This window comes from Dromiciops gliroides, chromosome 2, assembly GCF_019393635.1.
Source record: "Dromiciops gliroides isolate mDroGli1 chromosome 2, mDroGli1.pri, whole genome shotgun sequence".
Classification (NCBI taxonomy): Eukaryota; Metazoa; Chordata; class Mammalia; order Microbiotheria; family Microbiotheriidae; genus Dromiciops; species Dromiciops gliroides.
Genome location: NC_057862.1, coordinates 243,802,942 through 243,829,328, shown reverse-complemented (window position 1 = coordinate 243,829,328; position 26,387 = coordinate 243,802,942). Strand labels below are relative to the sequence as shown.

The window sequence follows — 26,387 nt, the reverse complement described above, 5'->3', positions numbered from 1 at the left end:
GTCAGGAACTTGCAGAATGTGGCAATAATTGTATTTTGCACTGAAAGGTTGCAGGTTTCCAATCTGAGCTGTCTCTGAGAGCCTGAACATAATATTTAATACTCCAAGAAAGCAGCAGGACCAGCCCAGACTTTCCCTCCTGAAGTGCACAGTGCTTGGCCCAACATAAACTCTGAAGCCAGAAAGTAGATGGGAACAATGAGAAGAAACAAAAAGTTAACCCTACCATAAAAAGCTATTATGAAAACAGGAATATCTATCACTTAGATGCTATATTTAGAGAAGTCTTAAAAGAAAACTGCCTCAATCTCATAGGACAAAGTGGAAATAGTAAGAATAGATCATTCACCTCCTTGGGGGGGGGGGGAGGGTGGTGGAGAGAAGTCTCCCAGGAACAAAATAGCCAAAATTCAGAAGTTCCAGGTCAAAGAAAAAAAATAACACAATCAGTTAGAAAGAAAGAATTCAAGTACTGAGAAGTCAGAGTCAGGATCACAGTTAGCAGCCATAACCATAAAGGTGTGGAGAGCTTGGAATACAATATTTTAAACAGCAAAAGATAAAAACTTATGGCCAAAACTAACTTACCCAGCAAAATGGAGTATAATCCAATTGGGGAGAAAAATGCATCTTTAATGAAAGAGGAATTCCAAACATTCTCTTTTTTTTGTTTATTTATTTAGAATTTTCCCCACCTTACGTGTAAAAACTAATCGTAACATCAATTTTTAAAACTTGGTGTTTGGGGAAGCTAGATGGTGCAGTGGATAGAGCACCGGCCCTGGATTCAGGAGTACCTGAGTTCAAATCTGGCCTCAGACACTTAACACTTACTAGTTGTGTGTCACTTAACCCTCATTGCCCCACCAAAAAACAAACAAACAAACTTTGTGTTCCAAATTCTCATCCTTCCTCCCTATTCCCTCCTTAGGAACTCAAGCAATTCAAAACCTAGCAGACAAAAAACTTTAGAAAAAGGAACTAACAACAACAAGAAAATATGCTTCCTTCTGTATTCAGGTGCCATCGGTTCTTTCTCTGTAGATGGATTGAATTTTTCAGAGTTGTGATTCCAAGCATTCTTTTTTTTTTCTTCAAGCATTCTTGATGAAAAGATCAAAACTGCACAAAAATTTTGAAGTTCAAATGCAGAAATTAAGAGAAACAAACAACTGATCAATGATAAAAGATTAGAGGCAGCTAGGTGACACAGTGAGTGGATAGAGTTCAGACCTTGAGTCAAGAAGATTCATTTTTGTGAGTTCAAATCAAGCCTCAGACATTTAGTAGCTTTGTGACCTTGGACAAGTCACTTAACTCTGTTTGCCTCGGTTTCCTCATCTGTCAAATGATCTGGGGAAGGAAATGGCAAGCCACTCCAATATCTTTGCCAAGAAAATGCCAAATAGGATCACTAAAAATCAGACTAAGTCACTAAGAATAACAATGATAATTATACATAATTACAAAGGATTAGAGGATAAATTGCTCATATAACTCAATCAATAGTCAATAAACATTTAAGGGTCTACTCTTAGGTACTGTGCAAAGATACAAATATGAAAAAATAAAAATAGTCCTTGCCTCCAGGATCTTACAATCTAATGGGGAAAAGACAAAACACAAAAGGAAGCTGAAGAGTTGAAGGCAGGGAAGGAGCAGGTCACCAGGGAAGGTACCCCATATGAGGCAGGATCGAGAAGTCCCAAAGTGGTACAACCAGATGAGAAATGAGATGTCTGAGCTGAGACCTTCTATTAAATGGGTTCTTCCACTCAGAGAGGCAGAAAAGGTAGAGTACCAAGGTTGATCTTGCAGGCTGATGAGGTTATCCCAGTAATGAGTTTCAAAGGAAATGATGCAGTCAGTAATTCCCAGGGCAGTGCAGCAGTGCAGCCAGTCAGGTGAGAAATGAAGTGATGATACATGAACCCCTCTGCCCCTAAATGGATTTTTAAAAATTAATTTTAATTTTTTTTTTTTGCAGGGCAGGGAGGGTTAAGTGACTTGCCCAGGGTCACACAGCTAGTAAGTGTCAAGTGTCTGAGGACGAATTTGAACTCAGGTCCTCCTGAATCCAGGGCTGGTGCTTTATCCACTGCGCCACCTAGCTGCTCCCTAAATGGATTTTTTTCCCTAAATAGATTTTTAATAGAAGACTTAGACATTCCTCATGAAAAGACCAGACTTTAGAAAAAGCTTGAAAATGAAAATACAGATGATAAATTTGAGAAATTTAAGAGGTCAAATTGTGATCAAATATTTACATTCAAATAGAGGAGGAGATACCAGTATCCCTTTGGAGTCCTATCATCTTCAGGGGTCACCCAGGGAGTTAAATGAGACACAAAAGACAAGGAATATGTTAGAAAAAATCAGGCAAAAGGGAAAGAAATGTACTATTTCTCATAATAGGGTGTATGAGCAGAGTATTTACCTGTTTGTCCTTCTTTCTCTTTTTTTTTTTGTTTTTTTTTTGAGGGGCAATGAGGGTTAAGTGACTTGCCCAGGGTCACACAGCTAGCAAGTGTCAAGTGTCTGAGGTCAAATTTGAACTCAGGTCCTCCTGACTCCAGGGCTGGAGCTTTATCCACTGAGCCACCTAGCTGCCCCCTTGTCCTTCTTTCTCAAAGAGGACCAAGACATCAGGGTGATGCCATGACTTGCAGTGAATTAGATTTAAGTAAGGGAGGGCTGTGCAAGGTCACCAACCTCACTCTCTCCTCTACAGCCATCTATGTTCAGTGACAAGATATATGTATGTGTGTGTGTGTGTGTGTGTGTGTGTGTGTGTGTGTGTGTGTGTGTGTATGACTTGTCCAGTGTCATACTGCTAGTATGTGAGCTGAGATTTGAACTCAGGTCCTCCTGACTTTAGGGTCAGCGCTTTATCCATTGTGCAACCTAGCTGTCCCATGAGGAGAGTATACAACTATGGAAAAGGGGCCAAGAGAGACTAGCATCACAACAATCTCACTTAACTGAACAAAGGAGAGTTGAACATACAGAATCTGGTATAGAAGAAATACATTAAATTCAAAGGGAATCAGGTGAACACAGGGATAAAGAACTCAAGAGGGAGGGTAGAATAATGGAGAGAAGTTAAAATGAAAATAAAGTTCAACCTCAGAGGAAATGTGAGGCTAGTAATTTATGGATATAAAAGGAAATTTGGGGGGGGCAATAAATGGATATACCTCAGGCTCTTCCTTGTGCAGGTCTAGAAAGACATGCAGTCAGTCTGAATGTACAGAGAAGCTGGCAACCTTGCAGGATTATTCAGGAACAGCCTTGAAAACAGTCATACGGGAGACATCTGAGGACAACATCCTTTGCATGACCTGAGACACAGATGTTAATGTCTTAGGAGTTAATTCCAAATGAAAATTAGATGGGGAAAAAAGAATACCCTTTTATTATCCCTTGTTTTCCACCGTCAAAGAGTTTGGTCATGTCAGTAATTGCTTTTGAAATCAAGAACTAACCAGCCAGTCAATTTTTATTTATCACCTTTAAGATTCCCTTTGCACTTTCAATCCTCTCACAATACATTCCAAATAAAAAACAGAGCAGCCCTTCTTGGGGGTTTAAAACATGGTGGGGGAGAAAAAAAATCCTTACGGAAGAGAAAGCAGCCATTTTTTTTTAAGTGAGGCAATTAGGGTTAAGTGACTTGCCCAGGGTCACACAGCTAGTAAGTGTTAAGTGTCTGAGGCCGGTGCTCTATCCACTGCGCCACCTAGCTGCCCGAAAGCAGCCAATTTAATAGATTTAGTTAACCTTTTTGGTCAGTTAGCAAAATTTTAAAACACCACTACAGCTAGGAGAAATTTTGTCCTACCTTCATATTGGAGGAAATGTTGAATTTTGTTAAAGGTTAGTGAAAAGAAAGATAGCACTTCCCCCATACAAATTCAGACTCTTCTTAAGGATCCACAGACTCCAAATTAAGAACCCCTGCTCTAAATTAAGAGCAAGCCATCTGCACAGGGTTGGTTTAAAATGTTCCTTTTGGGGGGCTTTTCTTGCCTTAATAGCATGAGAATTTTAACAAGGATTGTGGTAACAGGAAGGGAAGTCACACGCCTCCTATTTTTCTCTAGGATTCCAGGTATGTATCTGGTGCAGTGTACTAATAGCAAAAGGATCTAATGGTCTTTTCAAATCATATCAATTACAGCCATAGTATTGTGGGGTAAAATAAGCGTCATGTGCCTCTGCCCTATTTAGTGGGGTTTCAGAAACTTCAGGGGTGTGTTTTTTGGCAATCCTCGGCTGCTGTTGATTCATTCAAAGGTGACAACTGACATTGCACTCTATGACGATGCTTCTTTCTATTTGTTCTCATTTGAGGCCTGAAACAGAGAAGTTTTTCATTTCATTAACCCAACAGCTCTATGAGGTAGGCAAGGGAGGAATAAGTAGCAACCCATTTCATAAATGAAGTAATTATCTGTTCAAGGTTGTGCAGACAGTAGAGTATCTAGTCAAGGCAGGATATGAACACAGGTCTTCTAATTTAAAAGCCAGGACTCTACCACCCCAGAGCTGTCCCTAGACTATTGAACCTTAAAACCTCCAATACATTTCGCATTCTCCACTGCCTATTACTTCTGCTTTGATCTCATCAGTAACTGCCTTAAAAGCATCCTGCAGAATGTGTTATTAGGATGTCATGAAGAAATGATGGGATTTAAAAGGTAAAAAGTGATGTTGGGGCAGCTAGGTGGCACAGTGGATAGAGCACTGGCCTTGGATTCAGGAGGACCTGAATTCAAATCCGGCCTCAGACACTTAACACTTACTAGCTGTGTGACCCTGGGCAAGTCACAACCCCAATTGCCTCACCAAAAAAAAAAAAAAAAGTTGAAAAAAGGTGATGTTAATTTTCTCCAATTTATTATTTTAAACATGCATACTTTCTCCCTGAAGCCTTGACAACCACAGTCCTTCAATCATCTCCCCATTCTATGAGCTGGTGCTGCATTTATAGTCAGTACTATATACAATGATTCATGTGTCATAAATATTCCCAATAAGACTTGAGCTCCTTAAGGGCAGGGACAGTTGTCTCTATTTCTCAGGTACCCTCCTCACCCCCGAATATTAAGTACCAGGCACACTACAAGGAGAACTGACTAGGTTAATAGGCAAAATTCATTAGTGACCCAGTTCTTCCAAGTACTTACATTGTGACCTCTGTAATTTTCTTACCTGTAAAAGGGTGATACTACCTTCACAACTCTGAAATCATTTGTAAATAAGGGTTTGTATCCCTTAAAATACTACTACTGCACAATTACTGTTAAGAAGTATATATATGTAGCTGCTCTTTACGTGGTGGCAAGGAATTGGAAGTTGAGGGGGTGCCCATCAATTGAGGAATGGCTGGACAAGTTGTGGTATATGGATACAATGGAATACTATTGTGCTGTAAGAAACAATGAGCAGGAGTTCAGAGAAACCTGGAAGGTCTTACGTGAGCTGATGAGTAAGATGAGCAGAACCAGAAGAACATTGTACACAGTATCATCAACATTGAGTGTTGATCTACTGGGATGGACTATATTCTTCTCACTAATGCAATGGTACAGAAGAGTTCCAGGGAACTTGTGATGGAAGAGGATCTCCAAATCCAGAAAAAAAAAAAAGAACTGTGGAATATAGATGCTGAATGAATTATACTATTTCTTTTGTTTTTGGTGCTGTTTTTTTTTCTATTTTGAGGTTTTTCATCATTGCTCTGATTTTTTCCTCTTATAACAAGACTAATGCAGAAATAGGATTAATGTTATTATGTGTGTAAATATATGTGTGTATAGATATTTGTCGATATGTATATGTATATAGATATAGATATAACCTATATCAGATTACCTGCTCTCTAGGGGAGGGGGGAGGGAGGGAGAAAAATCTGAAATTGTAAAGCTTGTATAAACAAAAGTTGAGAACTATCTTTACATGTAACGGAAAAAATAAAATACCTTATATGTAAAATTAAATTAAATTTAAAAAAAAAGAAGTATATATATGCAGGGTGAATAATTTATATTAAACAGGTTTTAGAAATAACCCATACAGGGACAGCTAGGTGGCGCAGTGGACAAAGCACCAACCCTGGAGTCAAGATGACCTGAGTTTAAATCCAGCCTCAGACACTTAACACTAGCTGTGTGACCCTGGACAAGTCACTTAATCCCAACTGCCTCACCAAAAAAAAAAAAAGAAAAAGAAAAAAATAATAACCCATGCCAGGCTTGCAAGTAAATATATCTGTTTCTTTGACAAACTATTCAGCTATAGCAATGGAGATGGCCTGGCACAGTAGAAGTTGTCTTGGATTTGAAATCTTAAGACCTGGGTTCAAATCCCAGATCTGCCATTTTATAAGATATATGGTTTTGGGAAAGTTACTTAATCTTTTCTGCCCTGTTTTTTCATCTGCAAAATGAAGTTTGGATTAGATGCCTCCAAAGATCCCTTTTAGCTCTGAATCTATGATCTTATAACCAGCAACTCACGAAAAAAGTTTTAATAGGTTTAACAAACCTACTCCATCCTTTGTTTCTGAATTTAGTACCTGTCCCAACCCAAACAGGCCACACAACTAAAATGATTTCAGCAGAAAACAAACATAGAAAATCCTCAACTGTCACACGACTGCAAGCATTCACAGGATTTTATTAGTAATTTCATTTTCACTTTCACATTGACAGCCACACATATTTGTGGCTATGAACAGTAGAGAAAAAAGTATGTAAGTCTATATCCACAGAAAGGAGGAAAGTATTCATTAAAGTGTTTGTGAATCTGCTCCACAAAGTGCTAAAGTAACCTCTCAAGCGTGCAATGAAAGAATTGAGAAAATGGACAAGTGGCTAAGTCTGTGGGTAAATGAGATGGTGGTCACTCCCTACCTCCAGCTGCCCACCGTCTGAACCCAGAATGTGCTTTTCATCAGGAAACAGTTCAACCACAGAGCCAAAAGGTGGATAGATTAAAGATGGTAAGCTCTCCCTTTCCCTTTCTTACACCTCAGGGTTCTTCTGAGGTCATGGCCCCAGACCCTTCTTGTCTAGTCCAGAGTGGGCTCTACTCTACCCAGCATTTTATGGGTTATCGCATGGTTTCTTTTAGGAAAAGTGCATAATATCACAATTAATGTTTTATTATAAAGAACTGTATGCAGAAAAGTGGTTTCAGTGATTTCTGGTGAAAGTTTTCGATGGTCACAGGAATCTAACTTCCTGTTTCCCATAGGTTCAATAGATCAATCTTTGCATTTTTTACTTTTGCTTCATTTTCTAGGAATGTAACCCTCACAAAAGTTGATTGACTGTACACTGAAAAATAAGACCAATGATAAATCATAGTCTTGCTTTTTATACAAGCCAGATCTGGGCAGAGAATATGACCTATGTTCAGATCCATACAGTTTAAAAAAAAGGGGGGAGGTTCTTTTCTTAGGATCAACTCTTAGCTATCCAAGGATATTCAGATACAAAACTCTTCATTTTACAGATGAGGAAAATGAAGTCCAGTAAAAATGACTTGCCCAAAGTCACAGCTAAATCCCAGAGCCAAAACTGAATTTCAAGTCTTCTGATTGAATACAGTGTTCTTTCCCTCAAATTTGAAATCTTTTTCTTCTTTCCACAAATGACTCCCATTCAAAATGTTTTTTTTTAAAAAAGTCTCTGTAAAACTCAGGTCCTGTTTAGAATTTGTATTTTATTGAAGTTAAAAAATTATAACCAGACCATATGGATAAAGTAAACCATTTTATAATTTGACTATACAGTACTCTTTTTATTCACTGATTTTCACTAATATAACAGAGGGCTGTTCTTGTCTAATTTTAAAGTTGTCCAGTTAAGCCATCATCTTGGAATTTTTTAACAAGTTAACCCCTCAGTATTTAGAGTTTCTTCCCAGAAACATTCATATATTATATTGGAAACATTCATATTTTATTCAGGAAACATTCGTGTTTTATACAGGATATACAAATCTGAGACAAGATACCTGGGCACACAACTATGTAGCTGCAACGCTTTCCAAGCTGCATTGTAGTGATTAAGTTGTTCAGCCAGCTGTTGACTATGTACAACAGTTTTTAATAATGCTATTTACAGAGGAGCTAAAAGTGCTCATCTACCAAGTAAAGGCCACACTCTGGTTTCACAGCCTGTGAAAACAAAACAATTATATACACTGTAAACAACACAGGGCATGACATTCATTTGCTAACCACAAATAACCTCAGTGAATCAAGCATACAGTGATGTGATTTCTTAAAAACCATATATCAGAATTTGTACATTGGAATGAGTGTCACCCCCTCCAAAGTAGTCCCCTTGGGAGACTATATACTTATCCCACCAATCTGCATTTGGAAAGTTTCTCCTGTCATCAGTGCCTACCATTCAAACCATTTTCAACTCAGACATTCTCCATTTATTCTATAACTCCACTCTTAACCCACTGGCCTCTCTAAAACATGGATGCCATCTAGAACACGCAGTTCACTGAGGTTTAGAAAATAGGATTGTATAATTGTTTAAAAATAAAATCACTCATTGCTTTAGAGTTAAACCTCTCACAGTCCACTTCAGTTTCTTGTTTCCTTATGGACCCAAACTTTAACCACGCAGATCAGGAACCCAATGATTGTCATGAAGACCCAGCTTACAGCCAGGAACACCTTTCTGAGACCGGTGACAGCACATCCAGTATCCAGGGCCATAAGGCAAGGCTTGACAGTAGGGCTTCGGATGCCATCGGCAGAGTGACACATCCCCTTTCACATACTTTTTTTTGCACTTCTTACAGGGATCTTCTTTATAGCGTGGATCTCGGACCCAACGAGAATCTGCTGGCCTGATGTTATAGTATTCAATGATGAATTTAAAATAGCAGCAAGTGCATTTAAGAGCTACCAAACTCTTGGTTGGAAGAAACCTGAAGATTTTCACCATTATGTGATGGGGCAAGAAGGCCATGTACTGTGGAGGCTCCAGCAACTGCTGAATTTTAAACCTAGTCTCCAAAAAGTCATGAGACACCTGCTTCTTCAAACAGGACCCCTCTACAGCCTGCAATGCATTTCCCATAGTACTTTTCATAGTAGAGTCAACCAGTGCAAAGGGCTCTACTACCGAAACTCTTTTCCCCCTAAGTTCTATATCATCTTCAGAAGAATTCTCATTTGGGAGGAATCTTGGGGACTCTTTTGTGCTTTCATTTGACTTGGAACAATTTTTTTCAGGTTGATTAGGCTGAAGAAAGAACAGCATCCCTGGGAGTGGATCTTCACAGAGGTTTATACTAGAATCCTGAGTTTTCTCCACCTTGGACACAGAAATACTAATACATACAGACTCTCTCATTCTTTGATCAGGATTCTGGCTAGGAAATGGCACAATCTTCTTACTCATACAATCGATAGTTATACTTTTGTTTTGCATAGCATCTGGGGGTAACTCTGTTGGCTGGGAACAGGTGAGAGGAAGAAAAGATGACCCACTGAGTTCCTCGGTCATTTCCACATCACACCTACTCCTTGTTTTCACAGCAGTCTGTTGACTTGGTTCTAACGACACACTGTCCATGTGAAAATCCACACCTGTTGGCAATGTAGCCAAGGAGGCATGTTCCCAAGACTGGGTTCCCTGCAGAGAAGAGCAGTGGTCAGCTCTCACAGAGGCACGATCTCTAGTCACGGCAACAGCAGGATTTATCTGGGTGTCTGGGACCTTGGGTGATCCTTTCTCTGCTTTGCTCTCATCCTCCCGAGTTCCATTTGCCAGCAACACTCGGCCCACATGCCTCCGGAAACTGTTATTTCTAGAAAGGCCTCCCCCCATTTCACGTTCCCTCTGATGTTTCAAGCATTCGGACTCCAGCCTGGCCACCATGTCAAGTACATGCACGGTTTCACCCTGGGGTTTGCTATCCTTGGAGTTTCCTCTAGGGGGAAACTCCTCACAGGCTTCCAGGACACAGAATAGATCAGATGCTGGAGGCACCTCTTTAGACTGCCTAGCAAGTCTCAGAGTGGCAGAAGAGTTTATGCAGTTTTTGGTACATGTAGCCAGCAGAGCACTTGCTCTCTGCTCTAGAAAAGCTACCATTTCGATGACTGATGCAGGCCTCCCTGGATAGAATCCATTTCCACTGTCACTCATATAATGCAAGGAACAGTGCTCGATATCACAAGCAAAAGGCTCGGGTTGACAAGATCTAATATTGCTTTCTTTCATCCTTTCTAACTGTATCTTGACTTTTTTAAGATCCACCGATTTCTTCCTTCGCTTGGTAGCTCTTCCATCAATATCCCAAGTGCTTTTAATTTTCATTGAGCCTATCCTGTTGCTGCACTGATGGGCTGCAAAGAAGGCAATTTTCTCCTTAGTATTGCCAGGTTTCACAACAGCCCAAATACACAGCGGTTCCTCTCCTTCTACTTGGTGGATTGCCATGGGTGGGGTATTATTCTTGTCCTTAACACTCAAGCTTTCTGCAGGACCTTTTCCACTCATATTACACATAATATTTGATGAAGTAATCCCAAAAGGATCTATTCTAGAGAGTGCTTCAATGACTTGTGGAGAAGGAAGGACACTTAATCTTGTGTGGTTGTTTGTAAATTTTTCTTCATTTACATATGCCTTTGGCAGCTCAAATGAGTTCTCAGAGTTTCATCACCAATTTCCAAAGGTCAATCTTTCTTCTGCAGTTTATGATTATGGCTTTACACTTGTGCCAGATACCCTATGGGAAAGAAATGTATGATTAGTCAAATTATTTCTTTTTTTGTTTGTTTTTGTAAGGCAATTGGAGTTAAGTGACTTGCCCAGGGTCACAATGCTAGTAAGTGTTAAGTGTCTGAGGCTGGATTTGAACTCAGGTCCTCCTGAATCCAGGGCCGGTGCTCTATCCACTGAACCACCTAGCTGCCCCTAAAATGATTTCTTTCTAGGACCAAAAGTCAAGAAAATAAATTCAGAATAACCTGCATTTTTATGTGAATGTAATGTAATATCTGTTTTAATGTAATAACTGTGCTTTAAGAAACTATGAATATGAAAAAGCCAGAGAAGCGTGGAAAGACATATTAACTTATACAGAGTGAAGTTACAAACAGGGAAAATGTAAATCCTATCAGAATTGCTTGGTGGTTACTTTTGTTGAACTGCTCCCCCCACCCTTTTATTTTTATTCCAAAGGATGGCTCAATAGGTAGGGGAGAAGGGAGCTACATATTCATGAAGGTGATATCAAAACAAAAATACATCAACAAGTTTTAAATATCAAAGAAATCCAGGTTTCAAGAATGAGTTTATTTTCAGCAGAGTCTGACTTTGTCACAAAAACCCCAAATGACACTCAGACATCAGCTGAATAAAAACATTTTACCCACTAAGATGAGGGAAAAAAGAAGATGCATTTTAGATGCAATGAGTGTGTTTATTATAAAACTAAATATGAAACAGAGTCAATGTAGTGAGGAGATGACAGCATCTATACTTTTTTAAGTCTCTGGGGACATAAGTACCAAACATCTGCATAAATGACAAAAGTGATCCCTTTCTTTTTAATATCTTCTCAACATAAACTGTGTATTATGTAAGACAGGGCTGCACAAGTTAGAATAGTACTTGATATCCTAAGCAGAAGGTTCAGACTAGTAAAATCTGTTGGTATTTCTCATTCTCACCTGCACCTTTGTTTTTCTGTATTTTTTTTTCCAATGTGCACCTTTGGTTTTAAGAAAGATACAGTTCACTATGTCTATATCAATATCTATATCTCTATATATTGTTTTACACTGAGTCTACCCTTTTGCAACAGCTTTATAAAAGTAATGCAGGGGCAGCTAGGTGGTACAGTAGATAAAGCACTGGCCTTGGATTCAGGAGTACCTGAATTCAAATCCAGCCTCAGACACTTGACACTTACTAGCTGTGTGACCCTGGGCAAGTCACCTAACCCCCATTGCCGCCCCCCCCCCCCCCCCCCCCCCAGCAAAAGGTAATGCAAATTTCATCTTACATTCCAGCTGTGGCAGAAATAATATTCTAAGACCTTATGCTAACCAGTTTTTTCTTAAAAAGTATTGAAACCGGGAAGAGCTAGGTGGCATAGTGGATAAAACACTGGCCCTGGATTCAGGAGGACCTGAGCTCAAATCCGGTCTCAGACACTTGACACTCACTAGCTGTGTGACCTTGGGCAAATCGCTTAACCCCCATTCCCCCCCCCCCAAAGTATTGAAACCATTCTCAACACAAATGGCTCAAGGAACTTAAAGGTTCAAGCAGTTAAACCTAACTTCTGATGCCCCAAGTACAAAAGCCAAAAGCCAGGGCATGGTTAATCATGTGACCCCTTCCTCACACCTCTGACCAGGAGACCAGCAACAAGACCAAGAATAGTACAGGGAATCTGTATTCAACTCAGTTGATACCATACCCTTGTTAAATATTCCTTCCCTGCTTTGAATACCCTTCACTTGCTATGGCTAAGTAAACCTCCTTTGTCAGACCTTTTACAAGTATTTCATTCCAACATCAAACCTGAGATACTCAGGCTAGCCTGAATCAGGCCTGATCTACCACATCAAATTTCGTATTAACCTGGTCCTTCACCTAATGGCAAGTCATGGGTGGTATACTTTTCCTTGGTTTTAGCATGTGGATTTCTGCAATACACATTTCTGGACACAATGAGTGGAACACTCAAAACAACTGTCTTTCTGTGCTAACCACTTCCAGCTTCCACACATGAGATCCACTGCCCTATTATTTCTAGAGCCATAAAACCAGAACAGGAGATTCTTTTATCTTTTATTTTAGCAATCTTTGCACATTGTGATCTGTTTTCCTCTTCCACATACTATTTTAGGGGCTATTATTCATTATAGAGAATTAATTAATGGAATGCTCCATGTATTCACAAATGGTTTTTTGTTTGCTGGTGAGTTATCAAACTATAAAATCAGCTCAACTGATATAGAATGAAAGAGTATACAAAGGTTAAGGCAACACTAAAATAATGAAATAATACCTCCAAATAGAAACACTCAAATAAAATGTCAGGAGAAACATCAATATGTACCATGTACACTATGGAAATCTCAGGCTACATGTTCCCATGGTAGCCAGGCTCTAGAGTATAATTTTTAAAACCCTGCCATAACATTTGTTATGTTTCTCTTCCAAACATCTTAAAGGGGTGGTTGATCATTCCAATCTTCAAGTGGCAACTGAACTGTAGAATAGAACTGCAGAAGAATCTATAAGACAAAAGGTACCTTAGAGGTCATTTGGTCTCTGGACCAAAATGCAATGAGCTTACTTCCTCTTTTACATAAGGGCCCATAACCATCTCTTTAGCATTCCTACTACTCCCTAGCTGAGGCTCTCATTACCTGTTGCCTAAAACAACAAAGTCTCATAACTGACATTTCCTTTCCTCCCCTCCATTTCATTTATTCAATCAATTTCATCCTTCATGCTGCCGATAAAGGAATACTCCTAACATATTTCTCTCTCTCATTCACCTGCTCAAATGACTTCCGTGGCTTCATGTTCCCTTATACAAAATAAGACATAGCCTACTTAGTGTGGGATTCAAAGCTCTCCAGAATCTGGCTCCCATCTGCTGCTCCAGCCCTATTTCATATCATCTACTTTCCTGCACGCCCCATTCCAGCTAAATTGAATTATTCCCTGGTGTCTCATCCTGCTTCTCTGCACCTTTGTGAAAATCACTTAGGTGTCACCTCCCCCACATTGTCTTCTCTAGCCCTCTTAACAAGCAACCTTCCCCTCCAAAAATGCCTTATACTTCTAGGCATCTCCTATGTATTCACATAACTTTTACTAGAGCTACCCTGTTTCTCTGTCTTCCCTCTCTCTTGCTAAGCTTTAAACTCCAAGAGAACAGGAACTTTCTTCATCTTTACATCTGCAGACTAGCGGTAAAAGGCCTTCATACAGTAGGTATTTAATAAATGTTTGATGAACTGAATATAAGAATATCATTAGGGGGCAGCTAGATGGCGCAGTGGATAAAGCACCAGTCCTGGATTCAAGAGTACCTGAGTTCAAGTCTGGCCTCAGACACTTGGTACTTACTAGCTGTGTGACCCTGGGCAAGTCACTTAACCCCCATTGCCCCACAAAAACAAAAACAAAAAGAATATCATCTCCAGTCTTTTCTTTCCCAGAAGACGACATCCTCATTTTATTTGTTTGCTCATCTCTACTCACAACTCCCCTCCTTCCCATGTTCCTTCTATCTTCTGTCAATTCATCAAGACCCAGTTTTCTCTAAAAGACAATGAATGAATCTGTAGCCATCCTTTTCAGTGCTGATTGTAGCTTCTCTCATAACTTATACCCCTCCTGCTCAGCCCCTTCCTACAACAATGGTCCTGGAAGAGTAGTTAGAAAATTCTTTGTTTCCCCTTCCCACTTTCAGACCCTCTCTCTACTATTATGACAAAATAACCTCTCGGGGCAGCTAGATGGCGCAGTGGATAGAGCACCGACCCTGGAGTCGGGAGTACCCGAGTTCAAATTCGGCCTCAGACACAACACTTGCTAGCTGTGTGACCCTGAGCAAGTCACTTAACCCCAATTGCCTCACTAAAAAACAAAAAACAAAACAAAATAACCTCTCCTTTGAGGTCTAATCTATCCAAATGCATAAATCATTCCAGGTCCTGTTGGCAATTATCTACTGGGTCATTCTCTCCTTTCTCAAGGAGTCAAGTACACTGACTCAGTATTCCCTTTCACTCCAAACTTCACTGTTCTACTAGAAGACTAGGACTAGAACCTTTGGTGTGTAGGCTGCCAAGCCCTTTTCAGGGTTGCTCATCTACTTTTGGTATCCACATTCACCCAACTCTCATCTGTGGCTCCAAGAAACTGTAACATACTCAGCAGTCACACCCTGGTAAAACCATCTCAGCAGATGGACTAAACCAGATTGAAGACAAACCACAAACCTACCCTAGTGAGTTAGGGAGATGTCTACCCTAAGAATGTGAAGACCTCCCCTAGTGAAACGGGTGGGTGAGAACAATTTGTTCCAACAGCCATGAAGGCAGCTGAAGCAGGCAACCGTGGAGCATTTAGAGATGGGATGGACACAGAAGATGGGAAGGTCATCCACCACATCCCGGGCCATCTCCAGTCTTCCTGATGTTTGTCTTGCCACTGGATTCTGATGACAGTGAGAGAGAGAATGAAGCTGACAACTCTGCACGACTCTGCCTCCAATCCAATTAACATGCGAGTCAAGACATCACTCATGATGTTATCGGTCCTCTTCAAAAATGGAGGAACAACAACATATGGTGATGGCCCCTTATCACTCCAAAGCCTATGATCACTTTCCTCCCTCCATGACAGTACCCTTCAAGGCTTACATTCCTTCTTTGACAATTAAGACCCTATAGTTAAACAGTTCGCTACTATACAGTATCTCTTATTATGCTGCCACTCATGCTTTACAAAACTCATTATTCTCATAATCTACTTCCTCTGATTCTGCTCACTTGCTACTGAAGAGACCTAGAAGAAGTCAACATAAGCAATGGATAAACTACAAATTTATTTCACCTAATTTCGAATGGGCCCAAAATTCACCAAGGAGTTCAGAGAAACCTGGAAGGACTTACATGAACTAATGCTGACTGAGAGGAGCAGAACCAGGAGAACATTGCACACAGTAACAGTAACATTGTGTGATGAACAATGGTGATAGACTTTAAATTTAAAATTGGATATTAGATCATAAATCTCCCCTCTTTAACCTTTCCCTTAATTTATCTCCCAGACTAGTAAATGGAAGAAGCTTCTGGTTTTCTAGTTAGAGCTTTTATTGTATGGTAGTTACAAGGTGATGTTATTATTCCCTGAGGCTTCCCCCCCCCCCAATGTTTTGGTGGTTTTTGTTGTTGTTGTTGTTTTGTTTTGTTTTGTTTTTAGTGAGGCAATGGGGGTTAAGTGACTTGCCCAGGGTCACACAGCTAGTAAGTGTTAAGTGTCTGAGGCAGGATTTGAACTCAGGTACTCCTGAATCCAGGACCGGTGCTTTATCCACTGCACCACCTAGCTGCCCCGTTTTGGTGGGTTTTTAAAAAAATAAATAAAAGTATTTTATTATTTTCCAGTTACATATAAGGAAAGTTTTCAACATTTGTTTTCATAGGATTTTTAGTTCCAAATTTTTCTCCCATCCTCCCTCCTCCCCAAGATGGAAAGGAATCTGATATAGGTTATATATGTGCAATCACATTAAACATATTTCTGCATTAGTCATCTTGTGAAAGAACAGAGTACAAGGAAAAAACCTCAAAGAAAAAGGAAAAAAAGAGTCCAAAAGTAGAAACAGTATGGTTCAATCTGCATTCGGAATCCACAGTTCTTTTTTCTGGATGTTGAGAACACACTCTATCTTGAGTTCTTTGGAAATGTTTTGGATCATTGCACTACGGAGAGGAGCCAAGTCTATCACCATTGTTCATCACAGAATGTTACTGTTACTGTGTACAATGTTCTCCTGGTTCTGCTCCTCTCAGTCAGCATTAGTTCACGTAAGTCCTTCCAGGTTTCTCTGAACTCCTCCTGCTCATTGTTTCTTACAGAACAATAGTATTACATTACATTCATATACCACAACTTGTTTAGCCATTCCCCAACTGATGGGCATTCCCTTGATTTCCAATTCTTTGCCACCACCCTGAGTCTATTGTACATCCCATAATAGCTATTCCAAAACTTATTTTTCCTCAAGTATCCCACACCACCTCTTTCCCATTCACTGAGTTCCCTCTTCTCCATTTTTACATTCTCAGACTCCTTGCTACAGGACCCCCTAAAACTATGACTATTATGAATCATTTCTAGTTGGTAGAGCCTTCTTATTACGTGTTTAAAGGATAGGCTTGTATTTTAGAATTTATAAACCATAAGTCCTATCCTTTCTTACTCTGCAGAATATAAATTAAATATTGCTTGCTAGAAAATACACACATGCACACATAGACCTTTCTCCCCTATTAGGATCTGTGTTTTGGAAGTTTATTACCTTTCCCTAGCTTTCGTTAAAATTAGCATTTATATGTAGAATCCAAGAAGGAAAAAAACATAAGCACCTTCATAAGATCTTTGATCCTTGCTTAAAAGAATAACCCAATGTTATTAGAAATAGCCAGGCAATTTAAAAGGCTTTTTCCCCCCCTGAAAAGACTTTAAATTTTAAACATCACACAGTAATATAATGTGGGTCCTAACCTGCCCCCTCCAATTTTTTGGGGGGGGGAACTAGCTAAGATTTACTGATAAATTCAGAAAGTATTTAGGCTTTTAAGTATTTATTAAAGAGTATTAGAAGTTAGTGAAGGGGCAGCTAGATGGCCCAGTGGTTAAAGCACCGGCCCTGGATTAAGGAGTACCTGAGTTCAAATCCGGCCTCAGACCCTTGACACTTACTAGCTGTGTGACCGTGGGCAAGTCACTTAACCCCCATTGCCCCCCCCCCAAAAAGAAGTGAGTGAAGAGGAGGCAGCTAGGTGGCACAGTGGATAGAGCACTGGCCCTGGATTCAGGAGGACCTGAATTCAAATCGGACCTCAGACACTTGTCACTTACTAGCTGGATGACCTTGGGCAAGTCACTTAACCCTCAGTGTCGTCCCCCCCCCCCCCCCCCCCCCCCGCCAAAAAAAGAATTTAGTGAAGAGAGGTTGGGAACAGATCCCTTATAGAATGGAAAATTCTAGCTTAGATCTATTCGGTGTAGCCAGAGAGAAAACCCTCCTTTCCTAGCAGCCCACATGAAGTTCTCCCGCCAAGCCAATGTCCCGGACGAAAAGGGAGAGATCCTCAGCTGCTTCTCTCTCTGTCGCCAAGCCAAAGTCTGAATGAAAAAGAGTGCGATCCAGCGAGCCACCCTCACCTTCCTACTTCCTGTCTCCCCCTCCAAAAAGAGAGGTCCTTCAAGCTGATTGGTTAAGAGTGTTCTCCTGTTGATGTCGTAGTCCATAGCCTCTGAGAACAACACCCCACTCAGGCCAGCCCAGGTGTGGTCTCGATTTAATCATTCTTAGGTAGGTTCTCTGTCAGTTTCTCGGTCTCACCCAATTCAATCAATTCTAAATCAATCTTCAGTTGGGGCCCCATTATTTTATCACAGCTGGCTACTTTCCTATACACTTATGTGTCTTTAACTATTAATTTCTTTCACCTCTAAAACCAGATGTAGGAGTCTATTCTTATTTCTCCAATTATAATTTTGTTTTTGTTTTTTGGCAGGGCAATGAGGGTTAAGTGATGTGCCCAGGGTCACACAGCTAAATAAATGTCAAGTGTCTGAGGCCGGATTTGAACTCAGGTCCTCCTGAATCCAGGGCCAGTGCTTTATTCACTGTGCCACCTAGCTGCCCCTCTCCGATTATAATTTCATGGATTAAGTGTCTACCTAGAACTAAATATTCCCACAGTACCTGGGATCATCCATGGTTAGCACTGTAGGAAAACCAGGTGTAGCAAAGGATGCAAAAATGTTATTATAATTTTACTTTGAAATAAAAATTCCTATCTCATCTCTATTTTCTTTGCTTTATGCATAAAAAATGCTACATTAATTGATGCAACTTAGTCCTCAAGGTATTCTTATATTCCAGTCCTTCTAGTGTTAGCCAACCTTAAGTAAATTAGAAAAAACTTCATCCCCAGACTCTTATACCTTTTAATTCCACTATTCAAAGATCTTAAGACATAGATTTAGAAGCTGAGGTAGCAACTAATCATCTTGGAACACCCCAGAATAGGGAACATCTCTAATCCATGTCAATGACGGGAAACTGTCTAGATTAAGGAGAAAGAGGGAAAGTCATATTGGAGGAACTGTCACATCATCATATCACCTTAATCTGCACCCAGATTTGGAGGATGCAGCCCAGTGGCACATTAAAATCCTCATTTTCATTGAACTAGAAATATGAAGAAACATCTTTCTAGCTTAGTATCTTTCTTAGACTTTTCCCTTTAAGACAGTGTGTGAAAGATCAAAACCAAAAGCTAAGGGCCTATGGAAAATGGTAACCAAATTTAGAACAAAAGAAATGTCTCATCTGGTTAATTAAGATCAATGCCTTCTCCAACCCAGGGATTAAGATTTATGATGCACATAAAGGGAATGCTCTCTTTTACACCATTGTGAAAGAACTGGGGTATTGATTGGGGGGGCAGTTCTTTTGAACCTTTGAGGGGACCATAAAAGAGGGAATTTAGTGATTAAGGAGGTTAAGTCATACTGTGACCTTTTCGGGGTTCAAGATTTCTATATAAATGTTAGTTCAAACTATGTTGTGTTAGATTTCTTTCTTTCTTTCTTTTTTTTAAGTGAGGCAATTGGGGTCAAATGACATGCTCAGGGTCACACAGGTAGTAAGTGTCAAGTGTCTGAGGCCAGATTTGAACTCAGGTACTCCTGACTCCAGGGCCAGTGCTCTATCCACTGCGCCATCTAGTTACCCCTGTGTTAGATTTCTAAGTATATAAAGGTAGAGCTAGTTGGACATTTCTCTCCAAGCAGAATGTTTCAATTTAGAATAATGTTAATTTTTTAAAAAATTGTTCCTGACACATATGCCTCAAGTATAGAGGTACGGTATTAATTTTTTTTTTCTTCTACAGGAGCAATCCTCTCATGTCTCCAATTAGCTGTAAATAATATCCTCCAAGAAATGTCTCTTGGACACTTAAATTTTGTGAATGAGTTTTTTCCCCTTTTTCTCTAACTAATGTGGATGCTGGGTTTAAAAGATTGTCATCATTCATCTGGAGAGTCATTTGCTACCAGATATAGGAATTGGGTGAGAAGGAGAAACTGATCCAGTGTGCATATTTTAAACTTTCATAAAAATCAGAGTCCTCATTGCAACTTCTGTAGTAGCCTTGTTTTACCCCTTGACCTCACTCCCTGTTCTCTCCTTCTTTATTCTAGTCACTGATTATGAAGTAGCTATTCTCCCCACCAAGGACAACTTCTGTATGTACCCCTTGATCCCATTTCTACCCCCCAATCTAAAATTCCATCTCTCCCAGTTTACTAGTAGATTGTTTTCCCTGCTACCTACAGATGTGCATGGATCTCCCTCACCTTTTAGAAACAAGAACAAAACAAAACAAAAAAACCCCCACTCATTTGACACCTACCATCTTTTCAAGATATAATAAAAAAATCTGGGGACCATCAGAGGCCATTTAGATCAAGCCCCTTTGTGTTCTCAGAGCTCAGCAAAGTTTTCCAGTTAGGCGCTTAACAAATGCTTATTGGTTGACTGTTGAGATGTAGTAATTTCTGATAGTGTGGAAATTTATTTTGGTTTGGGGACCCTACCTTTGGGCTGAGATTAAAAAGCCATGGGACCTCAAGGTTTTTTCTGTGTGAGGGGCTGGTGCCCCTCCCACTCTGCTTCAGCTGAGCCAAAAAGTCCTGTGGGCTGAGATCCCAGGTCAGAGAGCTAGGGGAAAAGCCTCAGCTCCCTCCACCCTGAGCAGATCTATCCGAGAGATCCCGGGCTCATCCAGGCCAGCCTCTGGCGTAGCCCATGCAGAGGTCCCTGGGCACACAGCAGGGGGCATGGGCCCCAGGAGCCCTGGGTGTGGTACACACGGGAGGCTTGAGCGTCCCCCCCAGCTGCAGCCTTACTGCGGCTGACGGATTAGCTTGGTGTGTGTGGGGGCGCAGAGAGCCCGAGATTTGAGGGGTGAGAAGGAACATATATAAAGGGAGAATGCAGAAGGACTAGGAGCAAGGGAGAGGCTGGAAGGTTAAAAGGTTGGAGAGAAATGGAGAGGAAGGGACTACAAGGACACTAAGGAGACTGTGGCTACGTAAAGAGAGGAGGAGACGGTACAGGAGGTTAGAGAAACTGGGGGGCAACGGAGAGCACAGAAGCGGTCAGTACAGGGTACAGGTTGGAGAAAGTGAAGTTGGAGAAAGCAAGGAGGCCAGGGGGGCTGCTGGAACACTAGGAGAATGCTAGAAAAAGGTCCGTTGGTATGCAGGAGGAGGCTAAAAAAGTTCCAGGTGCAGCAGGTGGAAAGAGACGTGCTGGAATGCAGTCAGGCTGTACATTTTATTTCCCTGTATTCTTTTTTTTTTTGGGGGGGGGAGGCAATGGGGGTTAAGTGACTTTCCCAGGGTCACACAGCTGCTAAGTGTCAAGTGTCTGAGGCCAGATTTGAACTCAGGTACTCCCGAATCCAGGGCCGGTGCTCTAACCACTGTGCCATCTAGCTGCCCCCCCTTTTTAAATTTCTCTGTATTCTTAATGTAAAATTGTATCTCATAAATAAACTCTGCTTTGATTATTTAGTTAAGAGGCTTCTTAATCTTTTGCTTATCAATTTTGGGAGTGGAGCAGTGTGGTGGAACTTTATAAATGGCCCATATTAAAATAATAGCAGTCAGATAACCAAACAATCAACAGTCCCAGATTAAGTACCCCAGTCAGATTATTGCCTCCCTCCCAAATTAGGCCAGTAAACTAGTTAAAATATTTTTACAATACCTAACTTGAAAAGTCCAGATAAGAGAAATTCAAAACTGAGTTAAGAATTCAAAGTCTAACATGACACAGTCAAATGTCCATATGCTAACCAACTAAACATATGTTTTCTAAATTGTTGCCCATTCAAAAGGCAAGGAAGATTTTCTATGAAATGGGAAGAAATTTAACAAAATCGTAAAAATAAACATTAAAACACCAAGCAAAAAAACTCCCTTATGCCATCAATGCAGCTAAAAAATAATGCACACACTAAAAAAAAAAAAAAAAAGACACTAGAGGGGCAGCTAGGTGGCACAGTGGATAGAGCACCGGCCCTGGAGTTAGGAGTACCTGAGTTCAAATCCAGCCTCAGACACTTAACACTTACTAGCTGTGTGACCCTGGGCAAGTCACTTAACCCCAATTGCCTCACTAAAAAAAAAAAATTTTTAATGCAGTTAAGAGAGATACAGAAGTAACCTTGCTATTGTTTTTTTCTTATCAGAAACTAAAGTGAAAGAAAACTACTACTATATTTCAAGACCAGGGTCTAGTGTTTATCCAATTCTCAAATATTTGAAGTTAACAGTTCATTATTGTGGTCTCTTCCCCTGCCCCCCCTCCACCAACAGTTTTCAGTTAGGGAGGGGAAAATGTATTTATCAGAACAGGAACAAAGGTCTATTAAGTCCTGATAACTGACCAAACTTCTATCAATTCCTTCTAATAACAAAGGTACAGACATATTCTAAACCTTAAGACAATAGATTATGGACCACTTGGAAGATCCTCAAAAATCATTAAGACTACTGTAATTAAAAAGGTGTTATTCAAATGTCTACTATAACAGTTATCAAACAACAGTGCTCTTTAGCCTACAAAATTGAATAAAACTTTCCTATTTATTCATTACTTCTAAATACTATAGTACAACTCAAAAACCTGTTTTTTAAATTTCTTTTTTTAATATCACCTTAATTTCCATATATTTATCTCCCTCTGCTACACGCAGTGAGTTATCCCTGATAACAGATTAAATTGAGCAAGTAAAAAAGCAAAGCAGCACAACCAAGTCCTCAACATTACCTGACAATATGTACAACATTCCAAACCCTTAATCCCAAACATTTGCATTTTACCAGCTCTTCTCTGAGGTCAAACTTGATTGCTATAATTACACAGTGGTCACTTTTGCTTTCTTGTTTTCTTTTTTTCCCCCCTTTTACACTGTTATAATCATAGGATGTTGTTTTCTTTGTTCTGCTTACTTCACTCTGAATCAAATTAGGTAAGTCTAACCATGCTTCTCTGAATTCTTCATATTTGTCATTTCTTATGGACCAGTAATCAATATTTTGTATCATTCATGAACAAATGAATAAATAGTTTACTCTCCCAAATGATGGACACTGACTTTGCTTCCAATAAATGACTATTTTGCTGATATGAACCTTTTCGCTGTGCACGTGTGTGTGTGTGTGTGTGTGTGTGTGTGTGTGTGTGTGTGTGTGTGAGAGAGAGAGAGAGAGAGAGAGAGAGAGAGAGAGCAAGCAAGAGAGAGCAAGCAAGAGCGAGCAAGCATGTGCATACACGAACATACCAGTAGGATCTCCAGGTCAATGAGTATTGATATTTTAGTGGCTTCAAAAACAAAACTCCCCATAACCATAACTTCAATCGCCTTCCAGAATGTGGACCAATTTACAGACCAACAGTGTGCTTATCTTTCCAAGGCACCTCCAGCACTGACTATTTTCTATTATGTGTCACTACCACTTCTGAGGGTGGCAAAGACTTTGAGACTCAAAGAGTCATTATGATGTGTATTTCTCTTATTTTTAGTCATTTGAAGTAATCTTTAATGTAGTCATTATTCTATAATCTTTTCTGAGAATTGTTCATATCATTTGATTATTTATTCAATGGTAAATGACTGGTCTTATATATCTATCTGGGTTCAGTCCCTATCTTAGCTATTGGACCCAGTAGTATCTGGTACAAAGATTTTGTTGATCATTTCCTTTTTCTCTTAGCTTCATAGATTTTGTTCATAAAAAAATTTTAAAACCTCGTATAACCAAGATTTATCTATTTTGTTTTGTGATTTCCTCTATTGCTTATTTGGTTAAGAATTTTTATCCCAGCCATAAACGAGTTACTTGATGATGTTTTCTTTTGGTGTGATTTCTAATATGCAGACTATGTACCTCTTATTCTGGAAGGATATTAACAATGGTTCAAATGGAAATAATATTAAGAAAGTAATTCTTCCTGATTTAAAGGCCAAGGTCAAGGACAAAAGGCTGTGCTAAAATAATGGGATTTGGCAGACACCAAGGGGTCCCACCTGAGGATTGATTTAGTATTGTTTGAATTGGGTGAGACTGAGAAACTAAGTACCTACTTAAGGGTGATTGTATGGAGACCAAACCTGGCTGGCTCTGAGTTGTTTTCAGAGCCTGTATACTACTGACATCAGCAGGAGACCACTCTCAACCAATCAGCTTGAAGGACCTCCCCTTTCAGGGAGGGAGAGAGAAACTAGGAAGTGGAGGTTAGGGTGCTGCCTCTTGCTCTTTTTTGTGAAGGAACCGGTGTAGCGGCAGACGGGAGAAAGAGGAGGGTCCCCCTGGTCATCCAGGACTTTTGGTGCAGTGAGGGATTTCATGTGGGCTGCTAGGAAAGGAAGGTTTCTTTCTCTCTAGCTATACCAAATAGATCCAAGTTAGGATTTCCATGCTATAAGGAATCTGTTCTCAATCTCTCAATCTCAATCTCTCTCTCACTCTCACTCTCTTTCACTCTCTCTCTCTCTCTCTCTCTCCACTAATTTATAATATATATTTTAATAAATCTTTAAAAGACTAAACTCTCGCTGAATTTACCAGTGATTTTAGCTAGCTTCCCCCTCCAAAACGGGGGGGGGGGGGGCAGATTAGGACCTACATTTATATTTTAAACAACACAAGGCCTTTATTAGAGAAGTGGACAAAGTGGACCTCTTTTGGCTTCCATCACATCCCTGAATCTATCCACACTATCAACAAAAGAACTGAATCCTGAAATATTAACCCAAAATGTATTTTAACATATTATCATCCTTTCCTTGTTCAAGATTCCTATGTTAGCTCATATAGTGTCAGGATGAAAAATGTATTTAGGTAGGGTGAGAGGGAAGAAATGAGAGAACCATGCCAGTTTAAGTCAAAAATGGCTTGGCTATTAGGTTAATATTGAATTAAGTAAAAATTGTTCCTGATTAGACATGCCTAAAATTCAGGGTAAGGTATTAATATTTTTTTCTTCAACATATTCTCAGGTTTATCTAACATCTAGTTGCTGAATTCAAAAGATTTTGATTCATCCTGTCTAGTGTGTTCCACTGATCTACTTTTCTATTTTTTAAACTAATACCAAATTGTTCTGATGATTACTGACATACTGCCTAATTTGAGGTCTGGAAATGGTCTTCCTCCTTCATTCCCAGTTATTTACACATGCACACGTGTGCACACATGTATATACTATACATACATGTGTGTATATTTTCTATGTATATTTGGTTTTACAGGAGTCACAAGTGCTGAGCTGAAATAAAATTGTGACCTTCAAACTTCAAGCCCAGCATTATGTATAACTATATTTTCTACACCATGTACCTTCAGTCCTTCAGTACCTTATTCAAATCCAACCCCTGACAACCCCCTGCCATGATCTTGGGCAAGTCACTTAATACTTCTTTGGGACTCAGTTTCCTCACCTGAGAGATGGACTTCCAGCTTTAAATCTATGATTCTATGAACCTTCCATTTCTGAAAAGGAAGGGAAAACATTATACAAATTTTGCTTTAGGATTTCATATGTAAAACAAATATTCCTCCGTCCTGCAATGTAATGGATGACCTCTCCCATCTTAAAAAACAAGAACTTTTTATCTTACCATCCTCTCAAGCTTTCATCCTATATTTCTTTTCACAGCAAAACTCTTAGAAAAAGCAGTCTATATTAATAGCCTCCACTTTCTCACCTCCTACTCGCTTCGTGAAATCTGGCTTTCAACCCCCAGGCAACAGAAATCACTCTCTCAAAGGTTACCAATGATCTTTTTTTAATTGTCAGATCCAATGACATTTTCTCAGTCCCCTTCCTTCTTAAACCCCTCCGCAACAACTGACACTTATTAAATGCTTACTGACTGATAACTCAGCCCTGCTCTTTCTAGATACATTTTCCTCCCTAAGACTGCAATGCTGCTGCTCTCTCTCTTGATTCTCTCTTCCTACCTGTGACTGACTGTCTTTCTCAGTTTCCTTTGCTAAATCATCACTATCCCACCCCTGCACCCTTTGTGTGAGCATGACAAAGCTCTGTTCTACACCTCTCTTCTACATATTCCATGATCTCATCAGGTCCTACAGGTTCAACTCTCATAATTATGCAAGGGAGCTTTCAATAAACCTATAAATCAGCAAGCACTGATTGAAGGCCTACAATATGGAGACACAAAGACAAAAAAAATCAATAACTATCCCTGCCTTTAAAAAGCATATATTTTATTGGGGAGACAACACATTCATGTAAGTATATTTTAAAATATACAACATTATTTTTATTTTTTTGGTGGGGCAATGAGGATTAAGTGACTTGCCCAGGGTCACACAGCTAGTAACTGTCAAGTGTCTGAGGCTGGATTTGAACTCAGGTCCTCCTGAAGCCAGGGCTAGTGCTTTAACCACTGTGCCACCTAGCTGCCCCAATATACGACATTATTACAAGGTAATGGGGGGGTACACTAGCAGGTATGGGGG

The 26,387-nt window shown here is 39.9% G+C and overlaps 1 protein-coding gene across 6 annotated transcripts in view; it reads right to left on the bottom strand.

Annotated features, from left to right (window-relative positions):
- Positions 1-7,948: 7,948 nt before the first annotated feature.
- FBXO34 (F-box protein 34) overlaps positions 7,949-26,387 on the bottom strand; it is a 55,592-nt gene continuing 37,153 nt past the window's right edge. For 3 of the 6 annotated variants that reach the window (XM_043986329.1, XM_043986333.1, XM_043986332.1), the window contains 2 exons: positions 25,340-25,391; positions 7,949-10,773 (listed from right to left, as the gene is read on the bottom strand). In XM_043986329.1, the coding sequence (XP_043842264.1) occupies positions 8,643-10,550 (1,908 nt within the window). In that variant the 5' untranslated portion in view covers positions 10,551-10,773; positions 25,340-25,391 and the 3' untranslated portion in view covers positions 7,949-8,642. The remainder of the gene's footprint in view (positions 10,774-25,339; positions 25,392-26,387) is intronic. The other 3 variants (XM_043986331.1, XM_043986330.1, XM_043986335.1) reach the window with 1 other exon arrangement.